This window comes from Oncorhynchus gorbuscha, linkage group LG11, assembly GCF_021184085.1.
Source record: "Oncorhynchus gorbuscha isolate QuinsamMale2020 ecotype Even-year linkage group LG11, OgorEven_v1.0, whole genome shotgun sequence".
Lineage (NCBI taxonomy): Eukaryota > Metazoa > Chordata > Actinopteri > Salmoniformes > Salmonidae > Oncorhynchus > Oncorhynchus gorbuscha.
Genome location: NC_060183.1, coordinates 77789510 through 77808169, shown reverse-complemented (window position 1 = coordinate 77808169; position 18660 = coordinate 77789510). Strand labels below are relative to the sequence as shown.

The following is an 18660-nucleotide window of genomic DNA, read 5'->3' as shown; positions in this document are numbered from 1 at the left end:
AACCTTTCGGTTACTAGTCCAACGCTCTAACCACTAGGCTACCCCAGAATGCTGTTTTGATGAAGCCCAGTCCGATTCACTCTCTACTGCAGGTGTTACTTTACGACTGTAAAGCACCGTAATACATTATTCAATTACAGCACTATTATGGCTCCCTATTATCTTCACCGTGCACTACTTTGGACCAGGGCCCATAGGGTTCTGTTTGAAAGTAAAGCACCATTTAGGGAATAGGGTGCCATTTAGGACACAGATTGAGTCGTCGTCCCTCCCACCCAATAGGCTAGCCATGTTTACACAGGGGGGTTTAAGCAAACACCAGACAAGCCCATTGAAGTAAGCTAGCGCCGCGGCGGCTAGCTGTAGCCCCAGAGCTCCTGCCCCTGTGGCTACACAGCAATACCATAGGGTTTATTTCTGGAGCTGCCTATTAACATACAATAATCCTGAGAAGCTGGTTTGCATTCTAATACATGTGGGCAGGCACACAACACACACATCTGTACTCCCCAGAGAGCACTCATTTGCATAGTTAATTGTTTAATTCCAGCATTCATGTTCATCATTATAATCAACTTCTTCATTTCCTGCACTAATGTGGTATCATTTACACACTGTATCACACTTATTTTGTCTTGGTGTGCCTCCATTTAAAAAAAAATGTTTTTAAAAAATAAATAAAAACTTTCCTTGACTGAATAATTATTCTCCTCTTTGACTGTGACTACACAGCAGGTAGTACAGTTCTCAGTTCTGCACTCCCAAAGTTATTGACTGTTTTTGTGCTTGCCAGTTAGCTAGTAGCTCTCAGCTGTTAGCAGCCAATGGCTAGCAGTCTTTTACTGGCGATAAAAAAGGATGATTGCCATCACTTGTTTGAGTCAGTACTGAATTATTTAACGTAAAACTCAAACATTAAACCTACTAAACAATTCATTTAGACCCAGCAGTTGTGTGCAGTTGCCCAGCTCCTAAAAGGACTATTTGAGACTCGCGTTTAGTTGAAGTTTTACGGTAACAACTACACCATTTTCCTCAAGCGTCTGTTTTTTTTGTTGTTTAAAAAAATATATATATTTGACCTTTATTTAACTAGGCAAGTCAGTTAAGAATAAATTGTTATTTACAATGACGGCCTAGGAACAGTGGGTTAACTGCCTGTTCAGGAGCAGAACAACGGATTTTTACCTTGTCAACTCTAGGATTCAGTCCATCAACCTTTCGTTTACTGGCCCAACACTCTAACGGCAGGGTAGCCTAGTGGTTAGAGCATTGGACTAGTAACCGAAAGGTTGCAAGTTCAAATCCCTGAACAGGCAGTTAACCCACTGTTCCTAGGCCGTCATTGAAAATAAGAATTTGTTCTTAACTGACTTGCCTAGTAAAGGTAAAATGAAAAATAAAAAATAACCACTACGGTAATTAACTACACCATTATCTTCAAATGTCTGTTTTACGATAATTAACTACACCATTATCCTCAAATGTCTGTTTTACGATAATTAACTACACCATTATCCTCAAATGTCTGTTTTACGGTAATAAACTACACCATTATCCTCAAACATCTGTTGAGCGTCTCTTTGTTTTCTAGGTAAAAGTACTGGCGTCATCCACCAAACCAACTATTGTTTGTAATTCGGGTCATAGACATGCAACATTTGCATGCTGCCTCAAGGCAGCCCAGTAATGTCAGGCAGCCCAGTAATGTCAGGCAGCCCAGTAATGTCAGGTAGCCCAGTAATGTCAGGTAGCCCAGTAATGTCAGGCAGCCCAGTAATATCAGGCAGCCCAGTCATTCCAGACAGCCCAGTAATTTCAGGCAAGCCCAGTCATTCCAGACAAGCCCAGTAATTTCAGGCAGCCCAGTCATTCCAGACAAGCCCAGTAATTTCAGGCAGCCCAGTCATTCCAGGCAGCCCAAAAATGTCAGGCAGCCCAGCCATTTCCCTAAGAAAAGCCCCTTTATGGTGTGCCTGTCCTGACTTATATTGGGGAGAAGAGACATCCACTCCAATGTAGTATTCTAATGCCAATACACTCCCCTATTGGGCCCTGGTCAAAATTAGTGCACTACATAGGGAATAGGGTTCCCTTTGGGAAGCAGACTCACTCAATGCACAATCAATGGCCACTTAGTGAAAGAACTCTCTCAGCTGCCACTGGGGGCGAAGCTGTCGCAACGAACGTGGAACAGCACAAAGGTTTGCTGTTGAGTCTTTTGGGAGCTCATTGTGGGGGAAGAGAACAATAACCACTTAATGCTGTGGGGGAACAATAACTGTTTTCAGTCCCTAATTAAAATAATCTGGTCGTGAAAGCCTGAATAAAACAAAACTGGAAACGCTTGGTGATAAACACATATTAACTATGAGAGTAATGAACTGTACAATAATTACCAGGTACTGTATTTGAATACAAAGCAGGAACAATATTACAGTCTAGGTGAATTCATCACTTTTTTTTAATACATGGGTCACCCAATCTGGTTCTGCGGGGCTACAGGGGTCACCCAATCTGGTTCTGCGGGGCTACAGGGGTCACCCAATCTGGTTCTGCGGGGCTACAGGGGTCACCCAATCTGGTTCTGCGGGGCTACAGGGGTCACCCAATCTGGTTCTGCGGGGCTACAGGGGTCACCCAATCTGGTTCTGCGGGGCTACAGGGGTCACCCAATCTGGTTCTGCGGGGCTACAGGGGTCACCCAATCTGGTTCTGTGGGGCTACATGGGTCACAGACTTTTGTTTCAACCCAGCCCTAAAACAGATTAATTGATTGGCTAAATAGGATGTGTTAATGCTGGACTGGATCAGACCCCTGTATGGCGTGTAGCTCCAGGACCAGGGTTGGTGACCGCTGTCATTCCTGCTTTTCCCCTCATGATTCCAGGAATACTCCAACCGGGATTTATAGAAAACCTGTGAATTTTGGGGGAAATTACAGGGAATTTTGCAACCCTACTCAAGTTTTATCACCAATCACCACTCACCACTAAAAGCGTGGACATCCCCATAGTGGATTTGCAGCACAAAGTAAGTGATTCTGGATTTCCCTCCAACTTTAAAACCGACATCTGGAAGAGAAAAAAAACAAATAAAAAAAGACAGGCACAAGTAATTAAGGTCTCTGTGAGGGCTGCAAGAATGAGATGCATTGATAAGGGAAGAACTCATTGGAGAGCAATTACAGTAACGCAGGCTAAAGCCGCAGGATTACCAATCATGGATCTACTCTCTCCAGAGCTCACTGGGGTAGAATCTGATCTCTCCCCTCTCCAGATAGCACTGGGGTAGAGTTTGATCTCTCCCCTCTCCAGAGAGCACTGGGGTAGAGTTTGATCTCTCCCCTCTCCAGAGAGCACTGGGGTAAAGTCTGATCTCTCCCCTCTCCAGAGAGCACTGGGGTAGAGTTTGATCTCTCCCCTCTCCAGAGAGCACTGGGGTAAAGTCTGATCTCTCCTCTCTCCAGAGAGCACTGGGGTAGAGTCTGATCTCTCCTCTCTCCAGAGAGCACTGGGGTAGAGTTTGATCTCTCCCCTCTCCAGAGAGCACTGGGGTAGAGTCTGATCTCTCCTCTCTCCAGAGAGCACTGGGGTAGAGTCTGATCTCTCCTCTCTCCAGAGAGCACTGGGGTAGAGTCTGATCTCTCCTCTCTCCAGAGAGCACTGGGGTAGAGTCTGATCTCTCCTCTCTCCAGAGAGCACTGGAGTAGAATCTGATCTCTCCTCTCTCCAGAGAGCACTGGGGTAGAGTCTGATCTCTCCTCTCTCCAGTGAGAGACAGGTGGAGAAGAGAGAAAGATGGAGGGAGAGAAAGATAGAAGGCACAAAGAGAGAGAAAGATGAAGCAGAAAGAGAGTGATTAGGAGGAGAGAGAGAAAGATGAAATGGTGAGAGAGAGATATTAAAGGGGAAAAGAGAGAGAGAGACTGTGTACCTGGGGGTAGCCTGGTGGGTGGGGCATTTCGGGCCCAGGCGTACATGATGGAGGCTTCGTCCTCACAGGTCCCCTTGACACTTCCACAGTCCCTGAAAGAACCAAACAACAGCACTGGGTCAATACAGCCCCTCTCAGTGGGTACAATATTGATGAGTCACACACACACACACACACACACACACACACACACACACACACACACACACACACACACACACACACACACACACACACACACACACACACACACACACACACACACACACACACACACACACACACACACACACTGCGTCTTTGCTATGGTTTGTGCAGGCAGGTGCAGAGTTTAGCGCTTGCAGTTTTTTTTTTTTTTTTTTCAAAGGAATTAAATTTTAAAAATGTAGAGAATAAATCAAACCTAAAATGTTAAAGAAGACTGGCCCAGCTAGCACAGAACATTCTGGGAACCATATGTTTCTTAGAGCTTGGTGAGAGCGTGGTTGTCCTATTGTTATTTAGCATAAAACTTTCCCACAACTTTCTGGAACCGGTGCAGAATAGTTGCTTGGGTTTGAAAGATTTTCAGCAGATTTGAAAGAACTTCATAAAAAAAAATGTAATCGTTATTTTCTTGGTATTTCATTACTTTGACAGAAAGTTTCCTAAAAGTTCAAACATGGTTAAATGTAATTAACATTTTGGTAATGTTAAAAGAAAATTATCCAAACGGTTTGACATTGGGAATGTTCTCAAATAGTTCAGAGAACGTTAGGAAACAATGTTCTTCTGTGGGAATTTCAGCACTTCAGCATAACGTTTCCTACGTTTCCTAGTGGTTCTATTTAAAGACATGTTCTTTAGTTGTTCAGAACATTAAGAAACAGCGCTCTTCTGTGGTTCAGCACTTTAAACGACATGTTCTTTTAAAGTTTCTTTAGTTGTTCAGAACATTAAGAAACAGCGCTCTTCTGTAGGAATTTCAGTACTTCCACAAACATTTCACCCAAGTTCCCACGTGGTTCTATTTAATGTCATACATTTACTACATTCCGGGAATGTAAAATTTTTTGGGATGATTTTAGTAACTTTCAGAGAATGTTATTTAAAAACAAATACATTCTGTTCTCAGTGTCTACAAAACTCTCAATCAGGTGTGTTGGCCACGCCCACTATCTGGCCACACCTGATCTTAATGAGTGCTTGTTTCCTTGGAAATGGGGTCTGTTTAAATAGACTAATGTGAACAGCTTTGTTTGCATAAAAAAACATGGCATGCTAGCTCCATCCTGGTGGCGCAGTGGACTAATTCCAGGGATAGAGAACAGAAGATCCTACAGTCGAATCTCACCGATGCCGTGTCAAAATAACAAAAAACTGTTTGCATGATTTATGCCCAAGCAAATTAATTTCCACGTGTCACACTGTATCTGTGTCAGGGTAGCCATACCTCAACAGAACTATCATATCCTAGAACACAGAAGGTACGTGTGCCCCTGGCTTGATATGGAGACCGGCAGTTATGGTTAAAGGCCAGTAACGCCTTACATTGTTTCTCCTGATAGCTAGTGTCTAGAAGATATTCCTGTCATTTGTTCCAAATGAATACACCACACTCAAAGATTAGGAGCAAGCAGCAGCAGCAGTAGCAGACGCTTCCGTTAAGAGCCTCACGCCTCCCAGATTCCATTTCATGCCTTTGTGCGTTCTGGGAAACACCATTAAAAGCATATTGTCTTCACTTTTGACACAATAATGACTAGCCTTACTACTTTTCACCCTATTCTTCCTGTTCCAGAGAGCTCACAGCTTGAACGGTGTAGCAGTGTGTACTCATCATTGATGTTGACCCCCCCTGTAGCTCTCGAGTGTGTTGCAGAGGAGAACCGGTGCAACGAAGGCTAGGTGACAAGAGTGGGTTAAAAACCGAGCTTTCCTTTTTCAGGAGAGTTTTTTTTTTTTTTTAGCTCAATGTGGAATTGTGTGGATGTGCTTGCAGTGGGCTAAGCAAGTGTTCTGATTGGGTAGACACATTGTGTTTGTCCCAAATGGTACCCAGCCTCTTTATAGTGCACTAGGTAGCGACTAGGGTGCCATTTGGAACAAACACTCTTGGTATGGCCTATTTTCTTGCCCCCCCCACTGATCCTCCAGAGCTTCCTTGTGATTTCAGAAGCAGCTTCACAGGCAGTTTCAGAATATATCTCAACCGCTTTTAACTCGAGGAATGCCAAATGTGCTTTCAGAGTGGGGAGGAATTTCAAAATCACCCCCCGCAGGATAGCTGAAGAAGAGATGCATTTTTTAAATGAAAACAGGGTAGCTGAATGGATGAAAGGAATTAAAGCCCGAATGGCAATTGTGATGGTCGTTTGGAATTTGATAGTCATAGTCAACACACGTTGCTCTTTGATTTGAAAACATACTCATTGCTTTGTGTATTTTTGCTGTGTGACTCTAGAGGTGTATTCTGATTTGACCCTCCCAGACACAGGAAGTCAGTAGATGCTGAGCCGTGTTTCACTTGAACGTTGCGGTAGCGTAATGTGGTCTTCGTCTTCCTCATCACATACACTGAAGAGTCCATTCTGAGGGGAGGAAAGATAAACAACCCCTCCCGACGAGCGACCTGCAGCACCCACCACCCTCACACACCCACACCACCCTGTACAGGGCTCCCATGATCTCTGTTGTCGAGGTGACAGCAGTTGCTATGGTAACAGGCAAGTTTATCAGTGAGCGTCTGAAGAGATCTCCTCTTCCCTCTGTTTCTTCTCCTTTTCTCTCTCTTGTGCGTCTCTCTCTTCTGCCTCTCTCCCTCTCTCTTCTGCCCCTCTCCTTCCTCCTCTCTTCTGCCCCTCTCTTTCTCCTGCCTCTCTTCTGCCTCTCTCTCTCCTGCCGCTTTCTCTCTCTCTCGTGCCGCTCTCTCTCGCTCTATCCCGCCTCTCTCCCTCTCCCGCCTCTCTCTCTCTCTCCTCCTGCCTCTCTCTCTCTCTCTCTCCTGCCTCTCTCTCTCTCTCCTGCCTCTCTCTCTCTCCTGCCTCTCTCTCTCTCTCCTGCCTCTCTCTCTCTCCTGCCTCTCTCTCTCTCTCTCCTGCCTCTCTCTCTCTCTCTCTCTCCTGCCTCTCTCTCTCTCTCCTGCCTCTCTCTCTCTCTCTCTCTCTCTGCCTCTCTCTCTCCTGCCTCTCTCTCTCTCTCTCCTGCCTCTCTCTCTCTCTCTCCTGCCTCTCTCTCTCTCTCCTGCCTCTCTCTCTCCCGCCTCTCTCTCTCCCGCCTCTCTCTCTCTCTCTGCAATGATTAGAGTGGTCCAGCTGATTCTTTAAGTGTAGTAGGGCAGTAATACCCAACACTGATTATTTAAGCGTAGTAGGGCAGTAATACCCAACACTGATTATTTAAGCGTAGTAGGGCAGTAATACCCAACACTGATTCTTTGTACCCTAAGTGTTGAGGGTTTGGTTTTTATCAAGTCTAGTGCTTGTATTCAGGCTCATGGGGCTGAGGAAGTGAATAAAGTCTCTTTGTACATTTGTTCTTCGTTGTGCTACAATGGACAGATCAACAAGTCTTTACTAACACACAACTGTTGTGTATTCTACAGACTGTCTGTTTGGTCAACCAGGTAGATTCATGTGTAAAGTACTGTGGAAATGCATAGGGAAATTCTAGCTCATGTTCTGTGGTGTGGTGTGCTTTGACTTACCAGTAGTTGGTGGTGGAGACTGGTGTCCCGCAGCCATACAGGAGCATGTGATGGGCTGTGTCCATACTGGCATGAGGCTCAAAATCCACTGAGGGGAAAGAACAACACAATTACAGGGTTAAAGCCCTTGGCAAAGCACTTGTCTCCACAGGGTTTGTTTTAGGAGGAGAATTCCACTTGTCAAAGACCATTTATGCTAGTCTCCTCTGATTCTTCGAGAATAATGAGGTTGTTTAGACACATTAACGTCCAGGATGTTGACTATGTCTTGTTTTTGGATGAAACAACCAGGTCTTCATAATTTTAAAAAACAGAGGCATTTACCTACTGAGTGGACAAAACATTCAGAACACGTTCCTAATATTGACTTGAAGCCCTGCCCGCTTTGGCCCTCAGAACAGCCTCAATTCGTCGGGGCATGGACTCCAGAAGGTGTCAAAAGCGTTCCACAGGGATGCTGGCCCATGATGACTCCAATGATTCCCACAGTTGTGTCAAGTTGGCTGGATGTTCTTTGGGTGGTGGACTGTTCTTGATACACATGTGAAACTGTTGGAAGCGTGGAAAAACCCAGCAGCGTTGCAGTTCTGGACACAAACACCTGGCACCTACTACCAGACCCCGTTCAAAGACACTTAAATATTTTGTCTTGCCCATTCACCCTCTGAATGGAACACATACACAATCCATGTCTCAAGGCTTAAAAAAATCATAACCTGTCTCCTCCCCTTCATCTACACTGATTGAAGTAGATTAAACAAGTGATATCAATAAGGGATCATCACTTTCACCTTGATCCTCCGGGTCAGTCTATGTATTCCTAATGTTTTAAACTCTCAATGTATACAGTGCATTCCTTAAGTATTCAGACCCCTTGCCTTTATCCATATTTTGTTACGTTACAGCCTTATTCTAAAATGCATTAAATTGTTTTTTCCCCCTCATCAATCTACACACAGTACCCAATAATCAAAAAGCAAAAACAGGTTTTTTGACATTTTTAGAAATGAAATATCACATTTACTTAAGTATTCAGACCCTTTAGTCAGTACTTTGTCGAAGCACCTTTGGCAGGGAGTACAGCATTGAGTCTTCTTGGGTGTGACGTTACAAGCTTGGCACACCTGTATTTGGGGAGTTTCTCCCATTCTTCATTGCAAATGATCTCATGCTCGGTCAGGTTGGATGGGGAGAGTTGCTGCACAGCTGTTTTCAGGTCTCTCCAAAGATGTTCGGTCAGGTTCAAGTCTTGGCTCTGGCTGGGCCACTGCTTCATTGTCTTGGCCGAAGCCACTCCTGCGTTGTATTGGCTGTGTACTTAGGGTTGTTGTCCTGTTGGAAGGTGAATCTTCACCCCCAGTCTGAGGTCCTGAGTGCTCTGGAGCAGGTTTTCATCAAGGATCTCTCTGTACTTTGCACGTTCATCTTTGCCTCGATCCTGACTAGTACACCAGTCCCGCTGAATAACATCCCCATACCATGCTTCACCGTAGGGATGGTAGCACGTTTCCTCCAGAAGTGACGCTTGGCATTCAGGCCGAAGTGTTCAATCTTTTTTTCATCAGAGCAGAGAATCTTTAGGTGCCTTTTGGCAAACTCGAAGCAGGCTGTCATGTGTCTTTTACTGAGGAGCGGCTTCCGTCTGGCTAATCTACCATAAAGGCCTGATTGGTGGTGTGCTGCAGAGATGGTTGTCCTTCTGGAAGATTCACCCATCTCCAAAGAGGAACTCTGGAGCTCAGTCAGAGTGATCATTGGGTTCTTGGTCACCTCCCTGACCAAGGTCCTTCTCCCCCGATTGGTTTGGTGGATCCAAACTTCTTCCATTTTAGAATGATGGAGGCCACTGTGTTCTTGGGGATCTTCAATGCTGCAGAATGATGGAGGCCACTGTGTTTTTGGGGACCTTCAATGCTGCAGAATGATGGAGGCCACTGTGTTTTAGGGACCTGATGGAGGCCACTGTGTTCTTGGGGATCTTCAATGCTGCAGAATGATGGAGGCCACTGTGTTCTTGGGGACCTTCAATGCTGCAGAATGATGGAGGCCACTGTGTTCTTGGGGACCTTCAATGCTGCAGAATGATGGAGGCCACTGTGTTCTTGGGGACCTTCAATGCTGCAGAATGATGGAGGCCACTGTGTTCTTGGGGACCTTCAATGCTGCAGAATGATGGAGGCCACTGTGTTCTTGGGGACCTTCAATGCTGCAGACATTTTTTTGGTATCCTTCCCCCAGACCTGTGCCTCGACATAAATCCTGTCTCGGGGCTCTACGGACAATTTCTTCAACCTCGTGGCTTGGTTTTTTCTCTGGCATTCACTGTCAACTGTGGGACCTTATATAGACAGGTGTCATTGACACTGACCCAACTCCAGTCACTTTAATAATGGGAATTGATGGGAAATGTAAATATATCACTAGCCACTTTAAACAATGCTACCTTATATAATGTTACTTACCCTACATTATTCATCTCATATGCATACGTATATACTGTACTCTACATCATCGACTGCATCCTTATGTAATACATGTATCACTAGCCACTTTAACTATGCCACTTTGTTTACTTTGTCTACATACTCATCTCATATGTATATACTGTACTCGATACCATCTACTGTATGCTGCTCTGTACCATCACTCATTCATATATCCTTATGTACGTATTCTTTATCCCCTTACACCGTGTATAAGACAGTAGTTTTGGAATTGTTAGTTAGATTACTTGTTGGTTATCACTGCATTGTCGGAACTAGAAGCACAAGCATTTCGCTACACTCGCATTAACATCTGCTAACCATGTGTATGTGACAAATACAATTTGATTTGATTTGATTTGTGTGCCTTTCTAAATCATGTCTAATCAATTGAATTTACCACAGGTGGAATCGAAGTTGTAGAAACATCTCTAGTATGATCAATGGAAACAGGATGGACCTGATCTCAATTTTGATTCTCATAGCAAAGGGTCTGAATACTTTTGTAAATAAGGTATGTTTATTTTTTTATACATTTGCAAAAAAAATCTAATAAACCTGTTTTTGCTTTGTCATTATGGGGTATTGTGTGTAGATTGATGAGGGGAAAAAATATTAAATCATTTTTAGAACAAGGCTGTAACATAACAAAATGTGGAAAAAGTCAAGGGGTCTGAATACTTCCCGAAGGCACTGTATGGCCAGTGTATATTTATGGCTCACATATATAGCCAGTATATATGTATTGTCAGTTTAAACACTCAGTGGCCAGTTTCCTAGGTACACACATCTAGTAACAGGTCAGACAGCCCTTTGCCTCCAGAACAGCCTGAACTCTTTGAGTCATGGAAACATTGCAAGAGATCTAACATGTGTGCCAGGAAAACATTCCTCACACCACCAGCCTGTACCGTTGACACCAGGCAGAATGGGGCCATGGACTCATGCTGTTTACACCAAATCCTGACTCGGTAATCAGCATAATGCAACAGGAACCAGGATTCGTCAGACCAGGTAAATATTTTAGCTGATCGGACTGGAACCCGGTGTGGTCGCAATAGCCCATCTTTGATAAGGGACCGACGAGTTGTGCGTTCTGAGATGGCGTTCTGCACACCACTGTTGTACCTGTGCCGTTATTTGCCTGTTAGCTTCCACGATTCTTTCCATTCTCCTTCTAACTCTCCTCGACTAACTATTTTTCGCCCACAGGACTGCCGCTGACTGGATGTTTTGTTTGTTGCATCATCATCGGTAAACCCTAGACACTGAGATACTAGAACCTGCATGCCTGGCACCGTTGATCATACCACGCTCAGTCGCTTAGGTCACTCGTTTAGCCCATTTTAATGTTCATCTTAAAAGTAACAATGTCTCGACACCTGTCTGCCTGCTTTATATAGCAAGCCACGGCCACGTGACTCACTGTCTGTAGGAGCGAACCATTTCCGTGAACGGGGCGGTGTACGGCCATGTATATACGGTGTACGGCCATGTATATACGGTGTACGGCCATGTATATGCGGTGTACGGCCATGTATATACGGTGTACGGCCATGTATATGCGGTGTACGGCCATGTATATGCGGTGTACGGCCATGTATATGCGGTGTACGGCCATGTATATGCGGTGTACGGCCATGTATATGCGGTGTACGGCCATGTATATACGGTGTACGGCCATGTATATGCGGTGTACGGCCATGTATATGCGGTGTACGGCCATGTATATACGGTGTACGGCCATGTATATGCGGTGTACGGCCATGTATATACGGTGTACGGCCATGTATATGCGGTGTACGGCCATGTATATGCGGTGTACGGCCATGTATATACGGTGTACGGCCATGTATATACGGTGTACGGCCATGTATATACGGTGTACGGCCATGTATATACGGTGTACGGCCATGTATATACGGTGTACGGCCATGTATATACGGTGTACGGCCATGTATATACGGTGTACGGCCATGTATATGCGGTGTACGGCCATGTATATACGGTGTACGGCCATGTATATACGGTGTACGGCCATGTATATACGGTGTACGGCCATGTATATACGGTGTACGGCCATGTATATACGGTGTACGGCCATGTATATACGGTGTACGGCCATGTATATACGGTGTATGGCCATGTATATACGGTGTACGGCCATGTATATACGGTGTACGGCCATGTATATACAGTACATGGCTCTGTGAAAACCTAAAAACAACTGAAAAACAAATTATTGAAAGAGTTCACAGCTCATATTAAATTGGGGAGTAAAATTGAGAAGCGTAGGCTACTGTTTATACTAAGAGCATATTTTGAAACATTAAAAGGTGACTCTCTTCACTTTGTCTTCTTCATTAGGGAAGCCAGGCACTGCAGGCTTGGCAACGGTAGACACCGGCAAGAGCTTCAGCCCTGACAGAAAGTCAATGCTCTCTCCACATGAAAGTGATGAAAACCCCCAGGACGGGCTACTTGGCGCGGCCCAGTATAATCTCGGACCTGAATAATGAATGGGGCTTTCTGACAGCAGGCCGAGCGTGGGGGGGTGCTTCTTTTCTCCTTCATGAATTTTCATAACAGCACCATATGTCAGATTGAGTGTACTGTGTATACAAGGAGAACAGCAGCAACAGTTTGACGGGTTCTCCTTGAATTCCTGTTTTTTAAGATAATATTTGTTCTTTCTCTATCCTAGCAACACTATTCGTATGAGTAACAAGTAAATGTCTAAATTTAGGTCTTTTTTTTTTTTTACTGAAATGAAAGGAGGCCTTTCTTAGCCTTTTAGCTGTATTGTTCGTTTAGTCTAAAAGAGGTCTAGGACTATTCACTCCAGTAACAAATCACATTTTTGGATCACGGTGGTCTGTATTTCTCTGTTGTGAGTTTGGAGGTGAGAGCAGAAGCCCCTTCTGCTCAGTGGGCTGCCCGCCTTCTATAGCCGCTCTCGCCCTGCCCCAGTATCCCTGTGTCCACGGAGACGACACCCCATAATTAGGCAACAAATGCCTTCGCATTAATCACGGCTAAACAGATGTGCTTTACGGGAGGACTGGTGGCTCGTGAGAAACGAGTGAGCGAGAGAGAGCGACGATGGAGACATCACTCCTCTCTAAAGCCCTGATCTTGCAACAGACAGGCAGCAGCCCTGTAGGCATGGGGCTCGTCCTGGCTCAACCCTATGGCAAGCAATACTGGCTTTATCCGCCTCAGTGGGCTAAGTTAACACAGGGTTAATCTCTCCCACAGGCCCTATTTACTCATTCTCAGTTATTTTTGGAGGGATGTAGATAGTCATATCTGTATGCTTCAGCAAAATATTCTGGTCGTGGTTGGATTTGCATTACGGTTGGAAATAAGAATCAAGAAAGTTATAATAAGGCTTGGGGTGTTCAATTCCGCGAGGCCATGTTGTAACCCGTGGCGTCGAGTTTGTTGTCATAATGAGATTATGCCGATTCAGGCATGTTCTGTTTACAGTACGCAACACAGTGTTGAGAAACTTTAAAACATGTCACCGACATCGTGGCTATGTCTACGGTGTCCTCATAATGTAAGGTTGTGTTTAGTAACTTGAAAACACATTGTGGTTGTAACTATGTTCTCATAATGTAAGGTTGTGTTTAGTAACTTGAAAACAAATTGTGGTTGCATGTGTCCTCCATAATAGTGTTTCTGACAGCACTGAGGAAAGATATGGTGCAAGATGTTATGGTGCCAGATGTTATGGTGCAAGATGTTATGGTGCAAGATGTTCTATTTATTTTCGCGACTAAAATAAATAGAACGCTGCCGTCCGCATTATCCATAATAATCCTTTGTAAGTCATTTAGAGAAATGTATCATTATGCCAGGGACTTCCTATATCCATCGACTCTCTCTGTAGTGTCTATCCCCACTGACAATTGATGCTAATTGCTAAAGATACATGTGTAAGTAAATCACAAGGACTCTTTTTTAAATATATTTTTTGATATATATATCTGCTAGATATTGACTACTTCTCTTCTAGTCTTTTCAATAAACATTTGTGTGTTGAAAATGCCTCATCACTTGTATAATCTATTTTTAAACATACATACATACATACATACCTCACCAGACACAACACTATGGGTTCCTTAACGGTACCCAAACCATAAACAGATTTTTACTTAGTTAACTATAGAGTTATGTCATGGTGGAATGATCTGCTACTAGAAGTTACTCAGTTATCTATAGAGTCATGGTGGAATGATCTGCTACTAGAAGTTACTCAGTTATCTATAGAGTCATGTCATGGTGGAATGATCTGCTACTAGAAGTTACTCAGTTATCTATAGAGTCATGTCATGGTGGAATGATCTGCTACTAGAAGTTACTCAGTTATCTATAGAGTCATGTCATGGTGGAATGCTCTGCTACCAGAGGTTACTCAGTTATTTATAGAGTCATGTCATGGTGGAATGATCTGCTACCAGAGGTTACTCAGTTATCTATAGAGTCATGGTGGAATGACCTGCTACTAGAAGTTACTCAGTTATCTATAGAGTCATGGTGGAATGATCTGCTACTAGAGGTTACTCAGTTATCTATAGAGTCATGGTGGAATGATCTGCTACTAGAGGTTACTCAGTTATCTATAGAGTCATGGTGGAATGATCTGCTACTAGAAGTTACTCAGTTATCTATAGAGTCATGGTGGAATGATCTGCTACTAGAAGTTACTCAGTTATCTATAGAGTCATGGTGGAATGATCTGCTACTAGAAGTTACTCAGTTATCTATAGAGTCATGGTGGAATGATCTGCTACTAGACGTTACTCAGTTATCTATAGAGTCATGGTGGAATGATCTGCTACTAGAAGTTACTCAGTTATCTATAGAGTCATGGTGGAATGATCTGCTACTAGAAGTTACTCAGTTATCTATAGAGTCATGTCATGGTGGAATGATCTGCTACCAGAGGTTACTCAGTTATCTATAGAGTCATGGTGGAATGATCTGCTACCAGAGGTTACTCCGTTATCTATAGAGTCATGGTGGAATAATCTGTTACAAGAAGTTACTCAGTTACTCAGTTATCTATAGAGTCATGGTGGAATGATCTGCTACTAGAGGTTACTCAGTTATCTATAGAGTCATGGTGGAATGATCTGCTACTAGAAGTTACTCAGTTATCTATAGAGTCATGGTGGAATGATCTGCTACTAGAAGTTACTCAGTTATCTATAGAGTCATGTCATGGTGGAATGATCTGCTACCAGAGGTTACTCAGTTATCTATAAAGTCATGGTGGAATGATCTGCTACCATAGGTTACTCCGTTATCTATAGAGTCATGGTGGAATTATCTGATACCAGAGGTTACTCAGTTATCTATAGAGTCATGGTGGAATGATCTGCTACTAGAAGTTAGTTATCTACAGAGTCATGGTGGAATGATCTGCTACCAGAGGTTACTCAGTTATCTATAGAGTCATGTCATGGTGGAATGATCTGCTACTAGAAGTTACTCAGTTATCTATAGAGTCGTGTCATGGTGGAATGATCTGCTACCAGAGGTTACTCAGTTATCTATAGAGTCATGGTGGAATGACCTGCTACTAGAAGTTACTCAGTTATCTATAGAGTCATGTCATGGTGGAATGATCTGCTACCAGAGGTTACTCAGTTATCTATAGAGTCATGGTGGAATGACCTGCTACTAGAAGTTACTCAGTTATCTATAGAGTCATGGTGGAATGATCTGCTACTAGAAGTTACTCAGTTATCTATAGAGTCATGTCATGGTGGAATGCTCTGCTACTAGAAGTTACTCAGTTATCTATAGAGTCATGTCATGGTGGAATGCTCTGCTACCAGAGGTTACTCAGTTATCTATAGAGTCATGTCATGTGGAATGATCTGCTACCAGAGGTTACTCAGTTATCTATAGAGTCATGGTGGAATGATCTGCTACTAGAGGTTACTCAGTTATGTATAGAGTCATGGTGGAATGATCCGGTACTAGAAGTTACTCAGTTATCTATAGAGTCATGTCATGGTGGAATGATCTGCTACCAGAGGTTACTCAGTTATCTATAGAGTCATGGTGGAATGATCTGCTATGATCTTCCTGTCTCATGTTACATAATGGAAACAGTTTTCATGGGCACAAAAATGGAATGCTTCTAACCGAAAGAGTCACCTTAACTTGATAATTAAAACCGAAATCGAGACTGTCATTAACGTGGATCTTCAATATTTATGCAAAATACTTGATGCGTCTCCAGCTGATTAGTTAGGACGTGATATATTCACACATCATCTGATCCAAAGTGCTGGGAAAAAAAGGAATTTCCAGAATATTTTGGTGTCTCATTCGTTACACCGGTGAAGACAGTTGCAGTGGATCTAATATCCCGAGCCAATTGATGTCGATCAAATACATTTTATTTGTCACATACACGTGGTTAGCAGACGTTAATGCGAGTGTAGCGAAATGCTTGTGCTTCTGGTTCCGACAGTGCAGTAATATCTAACAAGTAATCTAACAGTTTCCCAACAACTACCTAATACACACAAATCTAAAAGGGGGGAATGAGAATATGTAGATATAAATATATGGATGAGTGATGGCCGAGCGGCATAGGCAAGGTGCAATAGATGGTATAAAATACAGTATATACATATGATATGAGTAATGTAAGATATGTACACAATATTAAAGCGGCATTATTTAAAGTGACTCGTGATCCATTTGTCCAGTGATTGGGTCCCAATGTAGGCAGCGGCCTCTCTGAGTTAGTAATTGCTGTTTAGCAGTCAGATGGCCTTGAGATATAAGCTGTTTTTCAGTCTCTCGGTCCCAGCATTGATGCACCTGTACTGGACCTCGCATTCTGGATGATAACGGGGTGAACAGGAAATGGCGCGGGTGGTTATTGTCTTCGGTTATATTTTTTGCCTTCCTGTGACATCGGGTGCTATAGGTATCCTGGAGGGCAGATAGTTTGCCCCCGGTGATGCGTTGTGCAGAACACACCACCCTCTGGAGAGCCTTGCGGTTGAGCGTGGATTCCAATTTCCAAGTTGAAGCGTGGATTCCAATTGGTCAGACCAGCATTGAATTGTTCTTGTCACTTGTACACCCTGTTTAAGTTTCTGCCTATGAGACGGTAGGAGCAAGATGGCGTCGTGGTGGGATTTTGCCAAAGGGAGGGCGGGGTTGGTCTTTGTATGCATCGCAGAACATCATCTGTTGTTGTCTGCTTGATTTACAGCAGGGTCTCGTTAGATTTAAGAGAAAGCATCAAGGTAATAAATTCATGTTTGCATATGTTTTTGTGCCTGGGATTGGACACAGTCTACTGTGTTAAATTGTGTAGGATAGACTATAGAACAACACCCAACGCTCTCCCTATTAATTATTCTGGATATAATTAACACAATATGATCTGGTAATGAAATAACATGACAAATACATTGTTTTTTCATGTTAGACCTGCAGTTTTTGGAGTAGCCTATTTTAACTTGAATTTGGAGCGCCGAAATTAAAGTACTGGAATAGGACTAACTTGAAAATCAGACATTTCCTCAATTTGGTGCTTGAAAAGTTATTGTAATTATTGTAGCCAATGTATACGTTCTCCTGATCCTTTTTAATGATCTATAATTCCATTTCTTATCCGTTTTTTGTAAGAGATGTGGCCACTTTGGGGCGGCAGGGTAGCCTAGTGGTTAGAGCGTTGGACTAGTAACCGAAAGGTTGCAAGTTCAAACCCCCGAGCTGACAAGGTACAAATCTGTCGTTCTGCCCCTGAACAGGCAGTTAACCCACTGTTAAGAATTTGTTCTTAACTTACTTGCCTAGTTAAATAATGGTAACATTAATAAAAATTGATCATTTGTTGTTGGCTAATTGCACGTTTTTTGTTTCAGACCACCATAGAGATTGCTCAGGACTTACCTTACGAATGACTTCCAAACCGTAAGTATTATATCAATTACCTGTAGTACATTTCCATATTTACAGGAAATACTATGTAATCATTTACTGTAATTTATAACCGTTGTATATGTTCTTAACTGACTTGCCTAGTTAAATAAAGGTCAAATAAAATAAATGAAAAACCTTTGTTTGTTTCCCGCCTCTTCAATTGAAGGGTGTTGCGCTACGTAAAAATCACATATGGTTATTATGATGACGAAAACAATGTTGGCTTTAACTTGTCTTTCCATACAAATACATCTATTTAAAAAAATAAAAAATAAAAAAGGAACCCGTTTTTTATTTTATTATCACTTTCTCATTATAACACCAGCGATAGTGAGATTAATGATACCACTATTCATGGCTATATTATGTGTGCCAGCTATAGAAGAATCGCTGTGCATCCAATCTATTTAGTCAGGAAAAGTCCTAATTATTCTCACAATGTAATAATCATTTGAATATCAATGCATTGGCAAGGCTTAAAACATAAATTTTTCTCTATACTTTTTGGAGTGTGTGTGTGTGTGTGTGTGTGTGTGTGTGTGTGTGTGTGTGTGTGTGTGTGTGTGTGTGTGTGTGTGTGTGTGTGTG

At 43.1% G+C, this 18660-nt stretch overlaps 1 protein-coding gene across 4 annotated transcripts in view; it reads right to left on the bottom strand.

Moving 5' to 3' along the window:
• Window positions 1-18660, bottom strand: part of pam (peptidylglycine alpha-amidating monooxygenase) — a 150609-nt gene that overhangs the window by 104964 nt on the left and 26985 nt on the right. For all 4 annotated transcript variants that reach the window (XM_046290581.1, XM_046290583.1, XM_046290584.1 and 1 more), the window contains exons 6-8: window positions 7622-7709; window positions 3937-4028; window positions 2991-3074 (exon numbers count right to left, since the gene is read on the bottom strand). In XM_046290581.1, coding sequence (XP_046146537.1) covers window positions 2991-3074; window positions 3937-4028; window positions 7622-7709 — 264 coding nt within the window. The remainder of the gene's footprint in view (window positions 1-2990; window positions 3075-3936; window positions 4029-7621; window positions 7710-18660) is intronic.